Here is an 18,351-nt window from a genome sequence, read left to right on the forward strand (position 1 = left end):
AAACAAACCAGGTCCTCAGCTCACCCTTCACATCTCAGGCTTTCCCCGGGAACTCTGACAATCCTGCTCCTGCATCTCCCTGGCTCACCCTCCCTCAGACAGTGCCATCTCACATCCAGTCCTGTTCCCTTCCAGCTCTCTTCTCACTAAGACGCCCTGTGACCCCTTTACAACCCAGGTGTAGCCCTGTCCCTTTAATTGGCCCAGCTGGGAGCACCTGCTCTGGCACAGGGCACTGGACCTGCTGCAGTTACGAGGACCAGGACCAGCCACCTGTCACAGGGATCATATAAGTACCTAAGACAGAAAAAACTTCCAGCTCCCTCTCACTGTTGAGCTATGTCTCTGTCACACACTCTCTAGGCAGAAGGCAGAATCTTCTACTATAGGTAGTTTGTTTTCTTAATCTGTGCATAAGGGCAGAGGGATTGGAGCTGGCTATGAGCAGGCTTCCTACTCAGCCAGCATGGACCATAAATAATTTATGCTGAGAAAAAGGCTTCCCAGGCTTTGTTTTCCAGCCAGTCTGCAGATTGAGCATGTCCGCCGTGGCTGTACGTGTCGTGCCTAGTGTGCGCTCCTGGATCCTAGTGCATGGCTCCTGATGCTGAAAGGTGATAACAAACAGCTTTGCTGTACAGCTACGTTCTTTTAGGGTAGTGGTCCCCATCCTGTGGGGCATCAGACAAGTGATGAACAGGAAAAAAGAGCTCACTTCGATGAATCAATAGTAGTGTGCCCAGCTCTAGCTGTCAGTGAAGCTGCACCAAAAATACTGAGTTTAATTTTACAAGCATGGGTGCAGGAAAATTGGTATTTTCATTGCAGAAATAGCCATTTTTCGGCGGGGGGAGGGAGAAGCTGTTTTCCACTTGAGAAAATTGCCTCTTTGTGTTCACAAATAAAATGAAACTGTTCTGCAGCTGAGCAAACCCGCAAAAACGTGATCCTCACCTCGTGGAGCTCTGCTGACCGGCTTACAGCAGCCGAGGAGCTGCTCCCATGTTGAGTCAGGTTTGCCGGTACAAAGTATTTTGTGTTTTCTTCTTTTTAGAGATCAAGAAGGCTTGGCCAGTAGAGGAACTGTTTGTTTTTGTGGGCCTTATTTTTTAAGTTCTGGTCTTTGTCTTTAAAAGCATCAGCCTATCAAGTCAGAGAGAGGAGCACAACCATTAGTATCAGCGAAGTAAGCTTAGAAACCCCTGGGATTCATTTCTTTTGACATTTTGCGTAACCTTGGATTCATGTTTCTCCATCTCTTATGCAAGAGATTTAACTTGGCCACTATCAGTAGTGGCAGATCATCAGGTCTCTGTCAGGCAGAGCCTCAGAGGAGAATCTTTGTCTAAAAATAAGTGACACTCATGTGACCTGTCTAAAAGGTAAAACGTTAAGGACAGCTGCCACCTAAAGTGTTCTTTCTTTTGTGAGCATCAGCTCAGATTCTTTCGTTAGAAAATGCCCTGGCTTGGAAATGGTTGGGTGAGTGTGTGGGACAGAGTATCCCAGGGTGGCAGTGAAGGCAAAAAACAAGTCACTTTCTCTAGCTTGGCAGAGGTAAGAATTTTTCCCACGTTGTTGCATCAGCACATGTCAGTGTGGCACTAGAGAACACAGTTTTCAATATACAGGCTGAGATCCGCTCTCCAGAAGGCTGTATGATACGCAATATTTCCCATATGGCTATATGTGTGGCTGTGGTAGTGTGATGATGTCCATGTGATAAGGTTCAGGTGCTCAGCCCCTATGGTGATAAGTGTGGTATAAGAACCTATATAGAATATGCTAAACTGCGTTTATCATACACCTTTGACTGCCCCACTAATCCATCTCACATGGAGCTAAAATTCTAACATTCTAAACCTCTGAGCAGCTTCAGCAAGATTCCTTTTTAATTTAACCCTTCCTTCTCCCCAAATTGTTACTGGTCGGGGATGCAGGATCCCCTCTATTCAGACCACACCAGTAACTGGTTTAAAGTCCAATGTCCTGGCAGATTTCCAGTGGGGTATTTACAGCACTGGCTTCTGATCCTGATAAAGTTTCCAAGGCTACATGCCTTGTGAACACTATGTTATTATGTTGGAAAGAGGTATTTGGGGCTATCTTTAAGTTTCTAAAATTGTCAGTTAGATGTTTCCTCTCCCCGAGAGATCTGTACAGCTGAACTTATGAGTTAGCTTTGCTATACAGAAGAAAGAGACAATATATTTATCAATGAGGTGCCTAAAGACTCTGTACATTCTAATATAGCTTTTATGTTATTGGGTATATACCACGTAATACATGCTACTGGGATGTACTATGGAGGTTTTATCCACACTCATTCAAGAGGGGGGGATAGCTCAGTGGTTTGAGCACTGGCCTGCTAAACTCAGGGTTCTGAGTTCAATCTTTGAGGGGGCCACTTAGGTATTTGGGGCAAAAATCAGTACTTGGTCCTGCCAGTGAATGCAGGGGGCTGGACTTGATGACCTTTCAAGGTCCCTTCCAGTTCTGTGAGATAGGTATATCTCTCTCTATATATATTTTTAAAGATACTCTGCATAATTCCCTCATGAGGAGCAAGCTTACCACATTTTACTAGGAGAAACACGTGCCAATAAAAGCTTTATGGCCCACGTCACCATCATGTGTGATTCAAATTGTCATTAATATGACTGCATATATTAATTGTTTCTAATGTGTTCGTTTTTGCAGTGTGGTTCTCCTCAGTTTTGTTGTGCTTTGAGGGTGGAATAGATCCAGGGTCAGGACTGTAACAAAATCTACATTCTTTGCAGTGAGAAGAGTAAAGGACTCATTTGACATCTCTGGTCAGCAATTTTCTTTTGCACTCAGACTCCAGTTTCTTCCAGAAACAAAATTCCCCTCTTCCTCTGTTGCTAGACCCTGGCCTCCTTGCAGCCAGCACAGCTCAGGATGGGATTGGTGAAAATATGTGTGGCAGGCTAGTCTGCTTCTACAATGTAGAGCCCCCTAAAGGTTGCTCTACATTATGCCACCATTCCACCATTCAGGGATCACCGAAGTGTAGGAACTCCCCAGCCATGCCCCCGTCTCTCTTCGGTGTAGGAAGCTGGCAGGGAGGTGGCATAGGAGCCATTACAGTTCCTGCATACTGCTCAAAGATTCCCTTTTTGAGATAATCCTCAGGGGGATAGGTTTCAGAGTAGCAGCCGTGTTAGTCTGTATCCGCAAAAAGAACAGGAGTACTTGTGGCACCTTAGAGACGAACAAATTTATTAGAGCATAAGCTTTCGTGGGCTACAACCCACTTATTCGGATGCATATATGTGTGGTATGCATATATGCATCCGAATAAGTGGGTTGTAGCCCACGAAAGCTTATGCTCTAATAAATTTGTTCGTCTCTAAGGTGCCACAAGTACTCCTGTTCTTTTCTCAGGGGGATAGATCCCAACCACGTTAAAGCCTGCTTGGCAGCAGATTGAGGACACTGGAGGATTGGTGTTTCTATTTGATGGTGCCTCTGCCTCTTTCCCTCACTTTCTTTCAGTCCATCTCTTTCTCCCTCTGTCTCTCCTTTGTTACAGTGAGGACAGGTATAGTTTGCTGTCGTAATCAGAGCTGACACATTAACGATTGTGGGGAAGAGAAGAAAGCAGCTTCTGTTGGAAGACATCTTGGAAAGGGACTTGGACAGATGGCCTCCTTTAGAAATAGCCCCTTCATTAATACACAGTGATGGGAATGGGGAGAGATGCTTTTCCCAAGAAGTCAAGCCCAAAGATAATAGGAGACACCAGGCATATCTCGTTTTAAAACACCCTGCATCTTGTTCCCTTCAGAGTGAATCCCCAGCACATTGCAATGGCAGGTGCTACTTTACATTCAGCCGGACCTGTCTGATCTACCATAATTTGGAAACAATTGTTTTGCTTTGTCAAGTTTCACATAAGCAAAAAGCATGCTACTGAGAGGCAAGAAGGTCTTGTGGCTAAAGCACTCGACTGCATCTCAGGAGATCTGGGTTCAGCCTGGCTCTATAAGGCCTTGGGGAAGTCACTTAGGGTATGTCTGCACCACATGCGAAGCCCAAGTGTTGACTTAGGTTTGAGCCTGAGCCCTCTTCCTTTCCCCCACAAATCAGTCTACTTGGGTCAGCAAGCTCTCAGGACGCGGGTCCTAGGCTCCTGCGTCGGAGGGTGGGTCAGAACCAAGTCTTGCTGTGACTCGGATCCAATCCTGTCATTTTGCAGTGTGAATGAAGGTCAAATATCAGACCCAAGTCAGAAATTCCGCATAGTGCAGTATGGACACATTCACATGGCTCTGAAACCCAGGTCTAGCAAGGGTCAACCCAGGTGCACAAGGTAGTGTGGACGCTCAAGCATAGATTTGGAAACACCGAGTCCACACTACAGGGATAACTGGGTGAAATTAAATGGCCCATGCTATACAGGAGGTCAGAATAGATGATCGAATGGTCCTTTCTGGCCTAAAATTCTCTGAAACTGTCCACACCCCGAGACCTACCCTAGAAATTATGTTGGGAAGGAAGTTAAATAAATTTTAAAGACAATGTTTTTTCTTTTCTTTTCTTTCTTTCTTTTTTTTTTTTTTTTCAAGCTTTCAATCTTACCTCCAATTCTGCAGAGGATTCCTGCTCTGCAGGGTGAATTCCATTAACTCACATTTAGTATGTGTGTGTATATATAGATATAGATATAGATAAACAATACTCCCTTTAGGCAGAAGAGGAGGAAACATAAAAGGGACAGGACAGTATTCTCAGCCACCACCATCTAGCCAGTTTCCAAAGCCATTTCATGCCCTGCCCACTTTCTGCCTGTTTTTGGAGACGCTTCTAAGACCCCAGTAGTGTCTTCCTGCTGGTGCCTTGCTCCAACCTTGGACTTTTCTTCATGCTTTTATGGTCTTCCTGAAGAGAAGCTGGTGATACCCAGCTACGAGCTGCTTTCAGTCAAGGGTTTCCTTTGATGGATTTTTTTCCCCTGAGCACATCCCAGAAGCCAAATGACAGTGTAATTTGGCTACAGCTATGGCACTCTTTCTGAACCCTGGGAGCTCTGTGTGTCAGAAACCACTTGGTCTGACATGCATTAAGATGTCAGACAGTATTCCGCTGCATTCCCTATTCATTTGTCACAGCCCTGGGTTTCTGAAACCCCGACGTTGGGGACGACAGAGGGGATTGAAATGTACTAACTTACCGTTCTGAGGAATTCGTGTCTCATAAAATAACACTTTTTACCTAGACCACTGCACTTAGGAGCAAAATAAAACAACTTTTTAAAAGCATCTATACAGAATGTGTACCTCTAAATCCAAATGAGCCAGCAGATGGATACTAAATTTGTTGAGACCAAGGGCTGGAAGAGAAGGGGTCTTTACAGCTCCTGTTAAACGATTCACGACTCTCCTTAGTCAGACATAGCCTCTCATCTCTTGTTCTTGCAATCAGCCTGTTCCTTTAATTGTTTCCATTTAAGGGCCTGATCCAAAGCCCATTGAAGCTGATGAGAGTCTTTACATTGGCTCTGCATCAGGCTGCCAGAGAGCACCATTTTTAATCGCATATGTTCCAGGTTTTGGTGAGGAGAGGGGGGGCTGTATTTTGGCTTTGTATGTCACAGCAGCATGAGAAGTGTTGAGAGATGGGGGAGGAGAATCCCAGGTGCTGAGGTGCCTGCGGAGAATACAGGCGACTGGCACCGTCTGGAGGGGAGGGGAGTATTGGGGAATAGTGCTGAACAGCAGCCCCTACTCCTCCATTTTGGAGGTGCAGCAAGTTCTGTCACTAGCACCACCCCGCTCTACCAAGCCATGCTCGTTGCAGAATGGCTAGTGGTGTGGGTGGTGCTTTTACTCCTGTCACCTCTGGAGCTTGTCCCCAGGAAGCACAAGCACTGCAGTTCTGCCCGTCGGCTCCACGTTAGCACCAGGAGAGCATGGGGGAGCCAGAATCTAGTCCATCATGTATTCGGTCTTAAAGGGAATATTGTCAAAGTTAGAAGGCCCCAGATTTGACCTATTTTCCCCCTCCCCCCACCCCCTTATATCTGCCTGCAAAGTCCATCTGGTTCTTTATTTGCTTTTATTTCACAGACAATGATTCAATGGTTTTCTTTAAAAAATCAAATCAACGTTGGCAGTGCAGCCCTTGTGAGCAACTCTACAACAACTGTGTGTGTGTTTGTATGGGCGAACACACATATACTTGTGTGAGGGACGTGGAGGGGAAAAAAATAAAGAAATAGGTTTCAGTTAAAATCTTTCAAAGAGTAAAAAAATGTAGGTAACTGGTTGAGTTCTTTTTAATAAAAATTACAAAAATATTATAACCTGACAGTGTCTTTTTAACAGATCTGTTTCTATGACAGGGTAAATATGAATATTTACCTCTTGCTCTGCTGAAAGATTATTGTTCCATCAGGTCTCCTTCTTTTAAAGACCATAATTTGAAAGTGAATTATCCATCCATTGATGTTTGATTGAGTGCATAAAAGTTAGAGCTGGCTGAATAATTTGTTGCAACCAATACTCCCTGCAAATTTTGGCACATTCATTGAATCATTATTTGGGAATAATTTTTTCCATTATTCAACCTCCTCTAATGAAAATGTGCTCTTGTTACTATGCCTGTTAATGTTGCTGCATTGCAATGCATGTCATCATCCAACTCAGGCATTCTCTGTTGGCTCTGCAGAAAAGGAAATTCATTCAGTTTAACTCAAGGAGAAACTTTGGTTTGAATTCAGGATTTTGGAGAGAAGGAAGGATGGCTACACACATTAATGGATACAGAAGTTTCCTGAAATCCAAGAACTATCCACCCAGGCACAGACATTCCATTATTTATAAATAAACCATTTTCTCCAGGCCTGTGTCCTTTCCAGTGGAAATGTTCTGCATGTGTGACAACATCTGAATGTCCTTTCCTTTCCTTTTGTTTCTCTCCTCCATTAGGGATTCATGGACATTGACCTGGTAAAATTCAAGGAGAGTGGAGCAAATGTGACCGGCTTCCAGCTGGTGAATTACACAGACACCGTTCCAGCAAGGATCATGCAACAGTGGAAGAACAGTGATGCCAGAGAACATCCTCGAGTTGACTGGAAGAAGCCAAAGGCAAGTGGTATTGAAAGCTACTTGTTTTAGGTAGCGTCCGTGGAGCTCAGTTGCTAGCATTCTCACCTCTGAATTGGAAGCTCAAGCATTTAGTTCCCAGTCCAGAACTTTGGCTTTGCCTAGATTTGGAAAAAAAGGTTGCATTTAAAAACATGTTCATTCAAACGTGCTAGCTAACATGTTTGTAAACACAACCTATTTTCCAGCATCTCAATTTCCTACCCAGATCTGTCACTGTAATACTAGGCAGCTATGCTCTTAGAAATGTTCTCTTTGGTGAGATGTGTACAGCTGAGGTCTCTTTTGCCCAATTCTTCTGCCAGTTAAAGGTGGAAATTAAGGATCCCTGGGCACTTTTATTTAAAAAGTCTGGCTAATTTCCTTAAACCTTGGCTTGTTTATTATATCTTACGTGTAAACAAAATCCATTCAGATGTTGTCACACATGCAGAACATTTCAAATCAGTATGTGCAATATCGGGCATAAATATTTTATTTCTAACACAAACAGAACTCCGAAGTGGCTGAACAATTTTTTCTAACATTTAAACACACACACACACACACACACACACACACACACACACACACACACACACACACACACACACTTTGACTCTTTGGGGCAAAAACCCAGCAAGGGGAATTTCAACCCTAAAGGAATTTCTCTGAGAAAGTTACAAACAACTGGAGAAGTAGGTTATTATGGGAAAGTGAACGCCAGCCTTAATTCTTAATAGTCACAGTCTAGTTTATGGTTTTTCCCTGGCCCCCGTAGTTTCTGTTTTAATCAACATATTATTTTTTAAAAAGTGGGGATGGAGGGATTGGCATCCATAAATGACTACCATGAGTGGTTTAACTTATTTTCATGCACCTGAAATTTCATGCATCACACAAAGTAGCCCTTAACAATTTATTTGAAGGCCAGTATGACCTAAGTGGAAAGACTCAGGTAATGGGTCTGTTAAGACTAAGCACTCTTCAGGCGTTATGACTAAGGTACTTTTCTCTGGAAAGGAGAGATGCTCATTCTAAAGGCAATTGAGGTAGGAGAACAGGTGGCTAAGACAGCAAGTCCTTTTAGCTCTGCAGCAGGAAATTATGTTCTTGTCTAGAGTCTGCTTGGAAACGAGGAGTCAACAAGGCATTGGAGATTACGGGAAGCCAGATGCTATTGTACAGAAAATTATTAAATGGAAGGATGAAAATAGAATAAATTGTCTTGCAGCAATAATGTGAGGCTTTAGATGGGAACTTCTGGTAACTCTATTTTATTTTTGGGAGAAGAACCAACAGATAACTGTAAGATCAACTCACCCTAACAGACAACACACCTCTCCATATTCCTTTTCTAGTACACATCTGCTCTTACTTACGATGGAGTTCGGGTGATGGCGGAGGCTTTCCAGAGCCTGCGGAGGCAGCGGATTGACATCTCCCGTCGTGGGAATGCTGGAGACTGCCTTGCAAATCCAGCCGTTCCTTGGGGCCAAGGGATTGACATTCAGAGAGCTCTGCAACAGGTTAGAAACCAATCTGGGCAGCTCTTTACAAAAAGAAGCAATGCTTTGCTTTTTGGTAGCTCCTTGAGCGAGAACCTATGGAGAACAGTTCTGAGGGGCTAAATGTGTACCAAGAGAAATGCTATAACAGCCAAGAAGTATGGATATGCTACTCTTTGCAGCTTGCAGGCAGAGCTGTTAGAGATGCAATGGCTTTTGGCAAACCATGTTTCTGGTTCAATTACTCCTTTGAATTTAATATTGAGTTTTGGGCTTGAACAACCAGAATCCTTGAAGCAAAATTTGATCAAAACAATCAAAATTTTGCCTCCTTTTGATTAAAAAAACCATATGAAACACATAATTCACACTATGGCAATAGGCATTTTATAAAAACACATCCAAAGATAGACAGATGTCACTATTTGACATGCTGTTTGGGATGGAAGCTTTGAGTTTGCTTTATCCTTTTTATTAAGATTTAGGTTCTCAGCAGAATGACACTGGTCCTTAGACGATTATGCTATATTCTGTATTTACCCCTGCATACGCTAAGGCAATGTCCATAAATTACATAATACATTAGGGGTTATTTTACATGTTTGTTTCAGTGTAACAAAGTGTTACAAGGGGTGGGTGGGTCTTCAAAATCACCGAAAAGTGTGTAACATAATTTATGGACAGCCCTTACGGTGCAACATTTCACACGGGGATATGTTTAATTGTTTCTTTACTTCTTCAAGACACTTCAACAGGAGGAAGTCCCTGAGCAACCTCTGCTACTGTTTAGGGTAGGGAATGTCTCACTGATGGCAACAGCAAGAATGAAAAATTACTGTATATGCCTCAGCATTCACATCAAGACTAAATCAAAAGAATTGGCCTTAAAGTTGGTTGAATTTTTTTTTCAGTGAAAGATGGCTTTTTTGGCCAAAATAATTGTTTTTTCAGTTTTTCAGCAGAGAACAGGAAACTAAAAATGTTTTGATAAAATTAATGGTTTTCAGGAAAAATAATTGGATTTTGGTTTGGCTTTTTGTGTAAAAAAAATGGGTTTTAGCTGTCACGTTTTTGTTTTGTTTTGTTTTCAAAAATGTCCTGAAAATCACATTTTTGGTTTTCAGTTTTTCTTTAAAAGAAAAAAAAGAAAAATTCTTGCAGGAAACTAAAAAAATTAAAAATAAGTCCCACAAAAATAACTGGTATTCTTTTGACCAGCTCTAGTTACTACATATCTGGACATTTGGCTGCTAACCAAGAGCTAGATTCGAGTCCTCATTTTTCAGTCTCTGAGCCAGCAGGGACTTGGATCCTAATGTCTCATTTTCACAGGGTCTGGGCACTTAAATCCTCCAGTTGGCTTCAGTTACATGTGGGTACTTGGCACTTCTGAAGATCAGGAATCAAGAGTTATTGTAATGATTCCTGAGGCTTGGATGTTCTCACCACTAGGTGGAGTGGAAAAACATGTCTGTAGTCCCTTCACAGAGACCCCTTCTAACTGATTAAAGGACAGAAACTTTGTGTTTTGAAGGGAATTTGGAGCAGAAAGGAAATATGGGAGTGGGATTTGATTGAAAAGCCAGAGGGTATTCTCAGGGCGCCAACAGAGATGCAACACAAGAAGCAATGGGTTTAAACTGCAGCAAGGGAGGTCTAGGTTGGACATTAGGAAAAAGTTCCTAACTGTCAGGGTGGTTAAACACTGGAATAAATTGCCTAGGGAGGTTGTGGAATCTCCATCTCTGGAGATATTTAAGAGTAGGTTAGATAAATGTCTATCAGAGATGGTCTAGACAGTATTTGGTCCTGCCATGCGGGCAGGGGACTGGACTCGATGACCTCTCGAGGTCCCTTCCAGTCCTAGAATCTATGAATCTATGAATCTATGATAAAGACTGCTCTTCCCACCCCATCACATGGGGAAATGAGAGCATTACCATTTCATTTATAAATGTAAATGGAATTGGTGTAGTCTAGATGACTTCACAGCATGGAAAAATGAAAAGTATGACTGCATCATTTAGCCTGCATTTTGAAGTCATCGAGGTCCTGTTTCAAAATGTCCCAGAGAGAATAAATATCAAAAGGGGTCATCTACAGGTCAGGCCCAGAGACTGCAAGGAGGGAAAAATGCTACTCTGAATTTCTAATGCTGCTGTCTTTTAAGCTACTTCAATCTCCCTCCCCTCCCCACAAGAGATAAATATGTTGTGCCTTGTGGAAAGAAAAACCTTTGTTTCTCCAAATACCACCGGGCACATCTCTTCCCCTGAAAAAGTTTTAGAAAACTTTGGTGGATGTTTGTGCCAAGTCCCATGGCATGGTTAGAAAACAGGCGTAGCACAGGAGCAGGTTGTTTCCTTCACAATTACAATATTTACTGCTTTTTTGTGTGCGTGCATCTTCTCTGAGGATCTCAAAGCACCATTATAAAGGTGGTAAGTGCTATCACCATTTTACAGACAGGAACACTGAGGCACAGAGGGGAGAAGTGACTTGCCCAGGGCTAGTGATAAAGCTGAGGACAGAACCCAAACTCTTCTGACTCGCAATCCAGTGGCCTATTGTTCTGTGTTCCCTTCACAAATCTCTACTGATATTCCCTAATCCTGAGGTTCATGGCCCCTGCTATTCCAGTCACTGGGCCCTGCACCTTAATCCTCCTGATCTGAAAAGCCCCCGCTGTCCCAGTCTTGAGACCCACACAATCTTTTATCATTTTCCTGTATGTGTTCATTCGAGAGCTTAGTGATTGTCATAGTTGTTCTTGGAGCATTTAGTGCACTGGATGAGGTACACCACGCGGTGTGATTGGCCTGGGTAGGATCCACGGATTTTGAAAGGTGTGTTGTGGGGGGTGTTGATCATTGCAGCAGTGGAGATACCTCTGTAGGCTTTGCATCTGTAGCTCTGGCAGGGTCTGGTGCTACTTTAAGTTGGTGTGTCCTGGTCTGTGGGGAGCTTGCTTCTGATGATGAGCTTGGAGGAAGGCCAGGAGTGAGGGTTCATTACTCTGATAGACTGTAAAAATCACGGACTGAACAGAGACACTGGATTTATGGTTTATTACAACAATCTGTAATCCACTAACTCCCTCTTTTGGTCCGATGACTGCAGAGGTGTTAACGGTCCACTCTACCTTGAATGGTCCCTTAGAATATGTGCTAATTCCTTATGCTAAAGAATCTGTTCCACCTTGCATTTAGCTGTGACGCTCGGAGTACCTTTCCCAGACCTGAAGCAGAGCTCTGTGTGGCTCGAAAGCATGTCTTTCTCACCAACTTGATCCAATGAAAGATATTTCCTCATCCATCTTGTCTCTCTAGCAAGTTCAGAGTTTTCCCTTAGTGTTGGGTCCCAAGTAAGTAAGTGAAAACAGCAGTGTAATAGACACACATTGTTCCCATTGAATGAAACTACAGTTGGCACAACTGCATTGTCTCCAGGCCTGGCAGGTAACACTCTGCTGATTCCCATCTGCTGTGACTGCTGGTAGTCAACCACAGAATGAGAAGCTGATCAAGTTGCTCTCCTCATTGATATTTATTCTTTTAAGGTGCGCTTTGAAGGATTAACCGGCAATGTTCAGTTTAATGAGAAAGGACGTCGGACCAACTACACCCTCCACGTGATCGAAGTGAAACACGATGGGATCAGGAAGGTAAAGCAGAGGATGGGTTCTGTTCCTGTTTAACAGCTGTGGGCAAGGTGTCTGGCACAGGATGGTCTTGTCTCTTGGAGGCCATTTCTCCTCATGAGTCTTAAGAGGGAGAATTCATGAGTAGAGTAGCTATGAATGGTAACTCCATCGCTCAATGTGAGTGAAGAAAAACATGAGAAACCGTGTTGTATTACTTACATACAAAATATGGAGGAGATTTTTAACAATGCTCAGCATTTGGCCTAACACCACTCCCGTTGAAGTCAGTGAGAGTTTTACACCACTATCGTCCTTGGGAGTCGATTTAGGTCAGTGCGGAGTGTTTTTGGAAATCCCACACAATCACCAGAATTTTCAGTCGGGTTCACAATCAGGGCCAGATTTTCAGAGGGGTTCAGCTTCCATTTAAGCACCAAAATAAGTAGCCAGATTTTCAAAAGAGCTCAGCACGTCGTGTGTTCACTCAGTGCGGAATACTTTTGAAAATCAGGCTCCATGTGTTTATCTTCCTCTTCCATATAGAAAACTTTCAAACAGAGAGAGAATTTTTTTCCTTCTGTCCTTTGGAATTTAAACAGGTTTGGAGAATGAAGAATGCTGGAACTATTCAGGGAACAGAATCGGGGCTTTGGAGCTGTGCTCCAGCTCCAGGCAAAAACCTGCAGCTCCACTGCTCCGGAGCTGCTCTGCGCTCCAGCTCCGGGCTCCACTCCAAAAGCACTGAACAGAATCAATACTATTAAACCTTAAATAATGTGGGATTTATGTCAGCAACTGAAAAACAATACATGGATGTTTAATTAGGAGGAAAATAGCATATGGTTTATAGATTCCCAAGCCAGAAGGGACAACTAGGATCATCTAATTTGACCTCATCATCTAGATCGGACAGCTGCACATACCTTTCATTTCAACAGAAGCAATATCACACAATATCGTATTGACCCTGCTGGTTTCAGATGTGAAGTCGGAGCCCATCAGAAAAGGGCCCGTAGAACTGCATTTCCTGACATGTTTTATTCATTTTGGGAAGTATTTCCTACTGTTTTTTTTTATTCTGGTAACAACTGGCTCACTCCGACCCCCTGGAGGCCTGCATGGGGAAAACCCTCTTTACTAGTCAAAGAGATTTTTTTCCCTTCACTGTGGCCATATGAATTAAATTATTAGATATGAATTTTGTGTCTGTACAGTAGGGTCCTGAGCCCTGGTTGGGAGTCCTAGGCACTACCACAATACAAATAAATAAATAACCAGTATATGAGTGTAAGATACAGAGGACTTGATCCTGCCCCATATAAGTCACTGAGAGTTTTGCTGTTACCTTCAATGTGAGGTCAAGATAGGTCCCAGAGAAGTACTAGATACAGTTTTAGACTGTATATTTACTGCAAAAAATCAAACCCTCACTTGCAAGTCCCGTGCCCTTTATTTCCAACACATGAGCTGTATATGGGATCAATCAGGTGAGAAATGCCAAGCAAATATGTGTTTTCTCCATTTGTGCTGCCCTAGAGCAGTGTGTGGAAGCTCTTTCCTCACACACTTTCCATTTTTCTGTGCAGTAAAGAGAGGAGAAGCCTCTCTAGGTTAGATCTCTTGCATTGCCGTGATCTCTAATCTGCCCTCCACAGGTTTTTGGTCTTGCCCTGTATTAATACTCTTTCCCACATCATGTGGTAAGAAATCCCTTTCACATCAGCAGAGCTTATGCAACTTCATCCAAAGATGATATGATGGAAAACCTCTTAAAAAATCAAGCCTTCAAATAAGATCACCTCAAGAATGATCTTCCTATTGATACTCTCCAGCTGTCTGCTTTGCCTGTGAGCAGTGATAGCGTGGAATGTATCCCTGATTATTAATAAACACAGAGTAACACCAAGAATTCTGCCCCTTTCAGCTTTTTAGTTACATGTGCAACTCTAAACTTTTTGCAGCGGGGCAGCTCCTTTCTTCTCTTTCTAACAAGTCTCCTGCTTTTTTTCCCCATCTTGTCCTGGTTCTGCAAGGCATCCTAGAATTTAATTTTACACTTGTGCAAGAGCTGAGGTGTGACACAAGACTTGTATCAGCCTAGAGAGACCATCATACATTAACAGTGGTCACCATTAAAAACATATTTACCAGCAGTCAGCATACAGTGATGTGAGACTCTTTTGCTATTTATTTCCCTAAGTATTGGGGGAAATTGTGGTACTTCCATTATTATCGTGTGGTTATTGCTTATCCCTGTACATTATGCACAGTACGTGTCATGATTTTTCTGGGATTTTCAAGGCCAGGATGGGGAAAGAGGTCAGGACTGTGGGAGCAGTAGAGGTCTGGTTGGTGATGAACACCCTGAGACAGCTAAAGCTGGCAGGGCAATCCTATTGGTATATTGTTCTCCTCTTGGCTTGTCCTAGGAACAGGCTCAGAGGACAGCAGGGTTTCATGGTCTTTCTGTCGTTAACAGATTGGTTATTGGAACGAAGATGATAAGTTTCTTCCCACAGCCACAGATTCCCAAGGTGACAATGAATCCGTGACTCTACAGAATCGGACTTACATAGTTACAACTATTCTAGTAAGTTCTCTTGGATGTCTAATCCACAGGTCTCCCTCACTCCTTTCTCTTCCGCTCACACTCCTTGTTGTGCTGTGTACCCCTTTCCCTGTAATACATGTTGCATATAATCACAGCTTCCAGTGGTGGCCCATAAAAACTTGCCGTTGCCTTATAATCAAACAAGTACTTAAGATATCTCCCCTCTTAACACAGAGAACTACAAGGAAGTGTGGCAGGCAGTGAGCAGGGACATCAACATAGGGAAAGTAGGTACATTGTAGCAATAGTTTATATTGTGCACGCACAGAGCAGGTGCTGTAATTTTAGGAAGGGGACACGGTATTCCTCACACATAACAAAGAGGTTGAATCCCTGCTTTAAGAGCAAAACTCAACTCAGCCAGTATTATGGAGCAGCAATAGACGCCTCCATAACGTTTGACATAATGCACCACTGTACATGCCTATCTCACAGAGATTGACTGATGAAGGCGTGGCTACACTGGCGCTGTACGGCACTGCAACTTGCTGTGCTCAGGGGTGTGAAAACGCCCCCCCCCCGAGCGCAGCTAGTGCAGCGCTGTAAAGCGCCAGTGTAATCAGCGCCTGCAGCGCTGCACGCTCCCTCGCAGCGCTGCAAGCTATTCCCCTCGGAGAGGTGGAGTACTTACAGCGCCGCGAGAGAGCTCTTGCAGCGCTGGCGGCGCGACTGCACTCGCGCTTCACAGCGCTGCCGCGGCAGCGCTGCCGCAGCAGCGCTGTGAATCCCCAAGTGTAGCCAAGGCCTCAGTTGTTTGTGAAATGCTAAGGGATCCTCAGGTAGAAGGCATGATTTCCCTTTTGGAATCTCTGCCAAAGATTGTTGAAGAATTCCTATCAGTTTTCCTTGTTGGTTAGGTCCACCCCAGCTAGGGTTGCTACCAAATTCTGCACAATAGAAACCTCAAACAGGCAACTTACTAGCCCCAACTTTTGTTGAACAGGCTGTGCCGAACCACTTTGTAAATGATTCCGGCATTAGCATTTTGAAAGTGCATTGAGAATCGTATCTAGCATCCCTTCCTGAGAGCAGGACACACGTTGAACATCTCTGGGGGCGAAAGGGGAAGCATGGCTCACTAACGTGTCCTCTCTCTGCCAGGAAGATCCATATGTGATGCTCAAGAAGAATGCCAACCAGTTTGAAGGCAACGAGAGGTATGAAGGCTACTGCGTGGAGCTTGCTGCTGAGATCGCTAAGCATGTTGGCTACCAATACAGGTTGGAGATAGTGAGCGATGGGAAGTATGGAGCCCGGGACCCTGACAATAAAGCATGGAATGGCATGGTGGGAGAGCTGGTTTATGGAGTAAGTTTCCAACCTTGTCCATTGATTCATAATTACAGGAATTGATTATGAGTGGACCTCAAAAAGTGTAGCTACCAGGCCTAAAGGCAAACTGATTGATTAGGCAAACTGTCAAATTCTGCAAGATTTGGTTGGGAAAGCTTTCTAATACTCCCGGCTTCCGAGAACAGCTTCACTTAGGACAAATCAGGACAGGGAGGAGTTTTGACTCTCACTCATCTCAGGTATTTCCTGCCCTCAGCAGCCAAAGTCCTTTCAAGAACTAGATAGATAATGGGCCTTATTACAGCACCTCAATAAGGCATCCAAATTTTGAGTTTGTGCATCAGCACCGTTGTGTACCCCTCTAGTGCACCTAAGCACTGAACTAAACTATGCACCCAGATGCAGGAGATGGTGGTCCTATTAAAGTACCAAATGGTGCCCTTTCTGTCTATCTCTCTTTATTGAGTTCCCTTTCATGTTTTGAATGTTTCCATCATTATGTGTTGCTTGGATTTTTAATGCTACCCCAGCTACATCTCTATTATTTCATGTTCATTTTGATGGAACAATATGACCCTTTCATCATGTCACCATTGCCTTGTTGCTGTTAGATGTCTATTAGTGCAGTCAGTTTCCATGGAATTAGAGTATCATTCTTAAGGTCGAGCCCACAGCAACCAGTGTGACCTTTCCCATCCTACAAGATACATTTTAATGAACTAGCATCTGGAGCATAATATAATCAACCTTTTTCCAGGAGGTAAGCGTACAATTATGCAGAGAGTTTCTCCCACTGCAGAGTAGCAATTTAAAGGAGTCCTCAGAGGTAAATAACCAAGCCATCCTACCCCAAAACCAACACCCAGAGCACACCCATTTTGTCAACTTTTTTCTGATAGCTGTGAAGGAGTAGCACCTAGAAATGTTTGAGTTTGAAATCTCAGCCTGTTGCTTAGTCAGACTCTTAACACCAAAATGGGCTCTCTCTCTCCTTATCGTGCATCATATCACTTATATTTATATCTGGTTGCTGGATGGCTTGACCACTACTCACTACAGCTGGTTGGGAATTTTCCATTGGAATGATTTTCTGACATGGAAAATGCAGTTTCTGCAAAAGTAACATTTTCCATGGGACAGTCTCAATTTCGCCTTTGGGAAAATCTAATGGAAAGTCAATAGAAGTTAGGCACTTTTGTACTTCTCACTAGGTGCATCTGTAGGCACCTAAATACCTTTCTAAATCTGGCCCCATGTGAATTAGGAGCCTTCATCCTATTTTCAAAAGTGGCTTTGGCTTTTTTGAAAATATTTCCCTTCATCTATATGAGTCATGCAATAGAAAAGCATCTCCTGCTGAAAATAAACATCCTGGCAGTAGACTTTCTTCCTGTCGCTTCTGCTGTGTGTGTGATAAGACTCTGTTACTTTGTCATTTCTTAATTGTGCAACATGATAGTGAAATGAGATGTCACTAGCCTTAGATTGTGACATCAATGGATGAATCAGACAAGAGAACCTGACTGTCTGGGAAAGGAAAGATGTCTGATTTTTAAACCTACTTGCAATCAGTAATAATAGGAAAGGAAATAACATGCTGGTGTGATGGGGTTGGTTTTTTTTAGCATTTCTCTAGTAGTTCATTTCTCCTGATTAAATCTTCCTATGAAATCAGAGAGTGGATTGGGAGTGTACAGTAGAAGGCTGGCGAAAGAGAAGGCTGGTGATGGAGTGTGTTGGTGCATGTAATCTACAATCTGTGTATCTGGTGTCTGTCTCTCCTTTCAGAGAGCTGATGTGGCTGTTGCACCATTAACCATCACCCTCGTCCGAGAAGAAGTCATAGACTTTTCCAAGCCATTTATGAGCCTGGGCATATCCATCATGATAAAAAAACCTCAAAAATCCAAGCCAGGCGTCTTTTCCTTTCTGGATCCCTTGGCTTATGAGATTTGGATGTGCATTGTTTTTGCCTACATTGGAGTAAGCGTTGTCCTCTTCCTGGTCAGCCGCTTCAGCCCTTATGAATGGCATACTGAGGAGTTCGAGGAAGGGCGCGACCAGCCGCCCAGTGACCAGACTAATGAATTTGGGATATTTAACAGTCTTTGGTTCTCCCTGGGAGCCTTTATGCAGCAAGGATGCGATATTTCACCAAGGTTGGTTACCTTTCACACACAAACA

At 43.4% G+C, this 18,351-nt stretch overlaps 1 protein-coding gene across 1 annotated transcript in view; it reads left to right on the forward strand.

Annotated features, from left to right (window-relative positions):
• Window positions 1–18,351, forward strand: part of GRIA1 (glutamate ionotropic receptor AMPA type subunit 1) — a 162,245-nt gene that overhangs the window by 94,946 nt on the left and 48,948 nt on the right. Inside the window, exons 6-11 of the mRNA XM_065409147.1 lie at window positions 6,954–7,115; window positions 8,474–8,641; window positions 12,180–12,284; window positions 14,743–14,853; window positions 15,976–16,182; window positions 17,956–18,326. Of these exons, the coding sequence (XP_065265219.1) occupies window positions 6,954–7,115; window positions 8,474–8,641; window positions 12,180–12,284; window positions 14,743–14,853; window positions 15,976–16,182; window positions 17,956–18,326 (1,124 nt within the window). The remainder of the gene's footprint in view (window positions 1–6,953; window positions 7,116–8,473; window positions 8,642–12,179; window positions 12,285–14,742; window positions 14,854–15,975; window positions 16,183–17,955; window positions 18,327–18,351) is intronic.

The sequence above is a fragment of the Emys orbicularis genome, chromosome 8 (genome assembly GCF_028017835.1).
Source record: "Emys orbicularis isolate rEmyOrb1 chromosome 8, rEmyOrb1.hap1, whole genome shotgun sequence".
In the NCBI taxonomy this organism is placed as follows: domain Eukaryota; kingdom Metazoa; phylum Chordata; order Testudines; family Emydidae; genus Emys; species Emys orbicularis.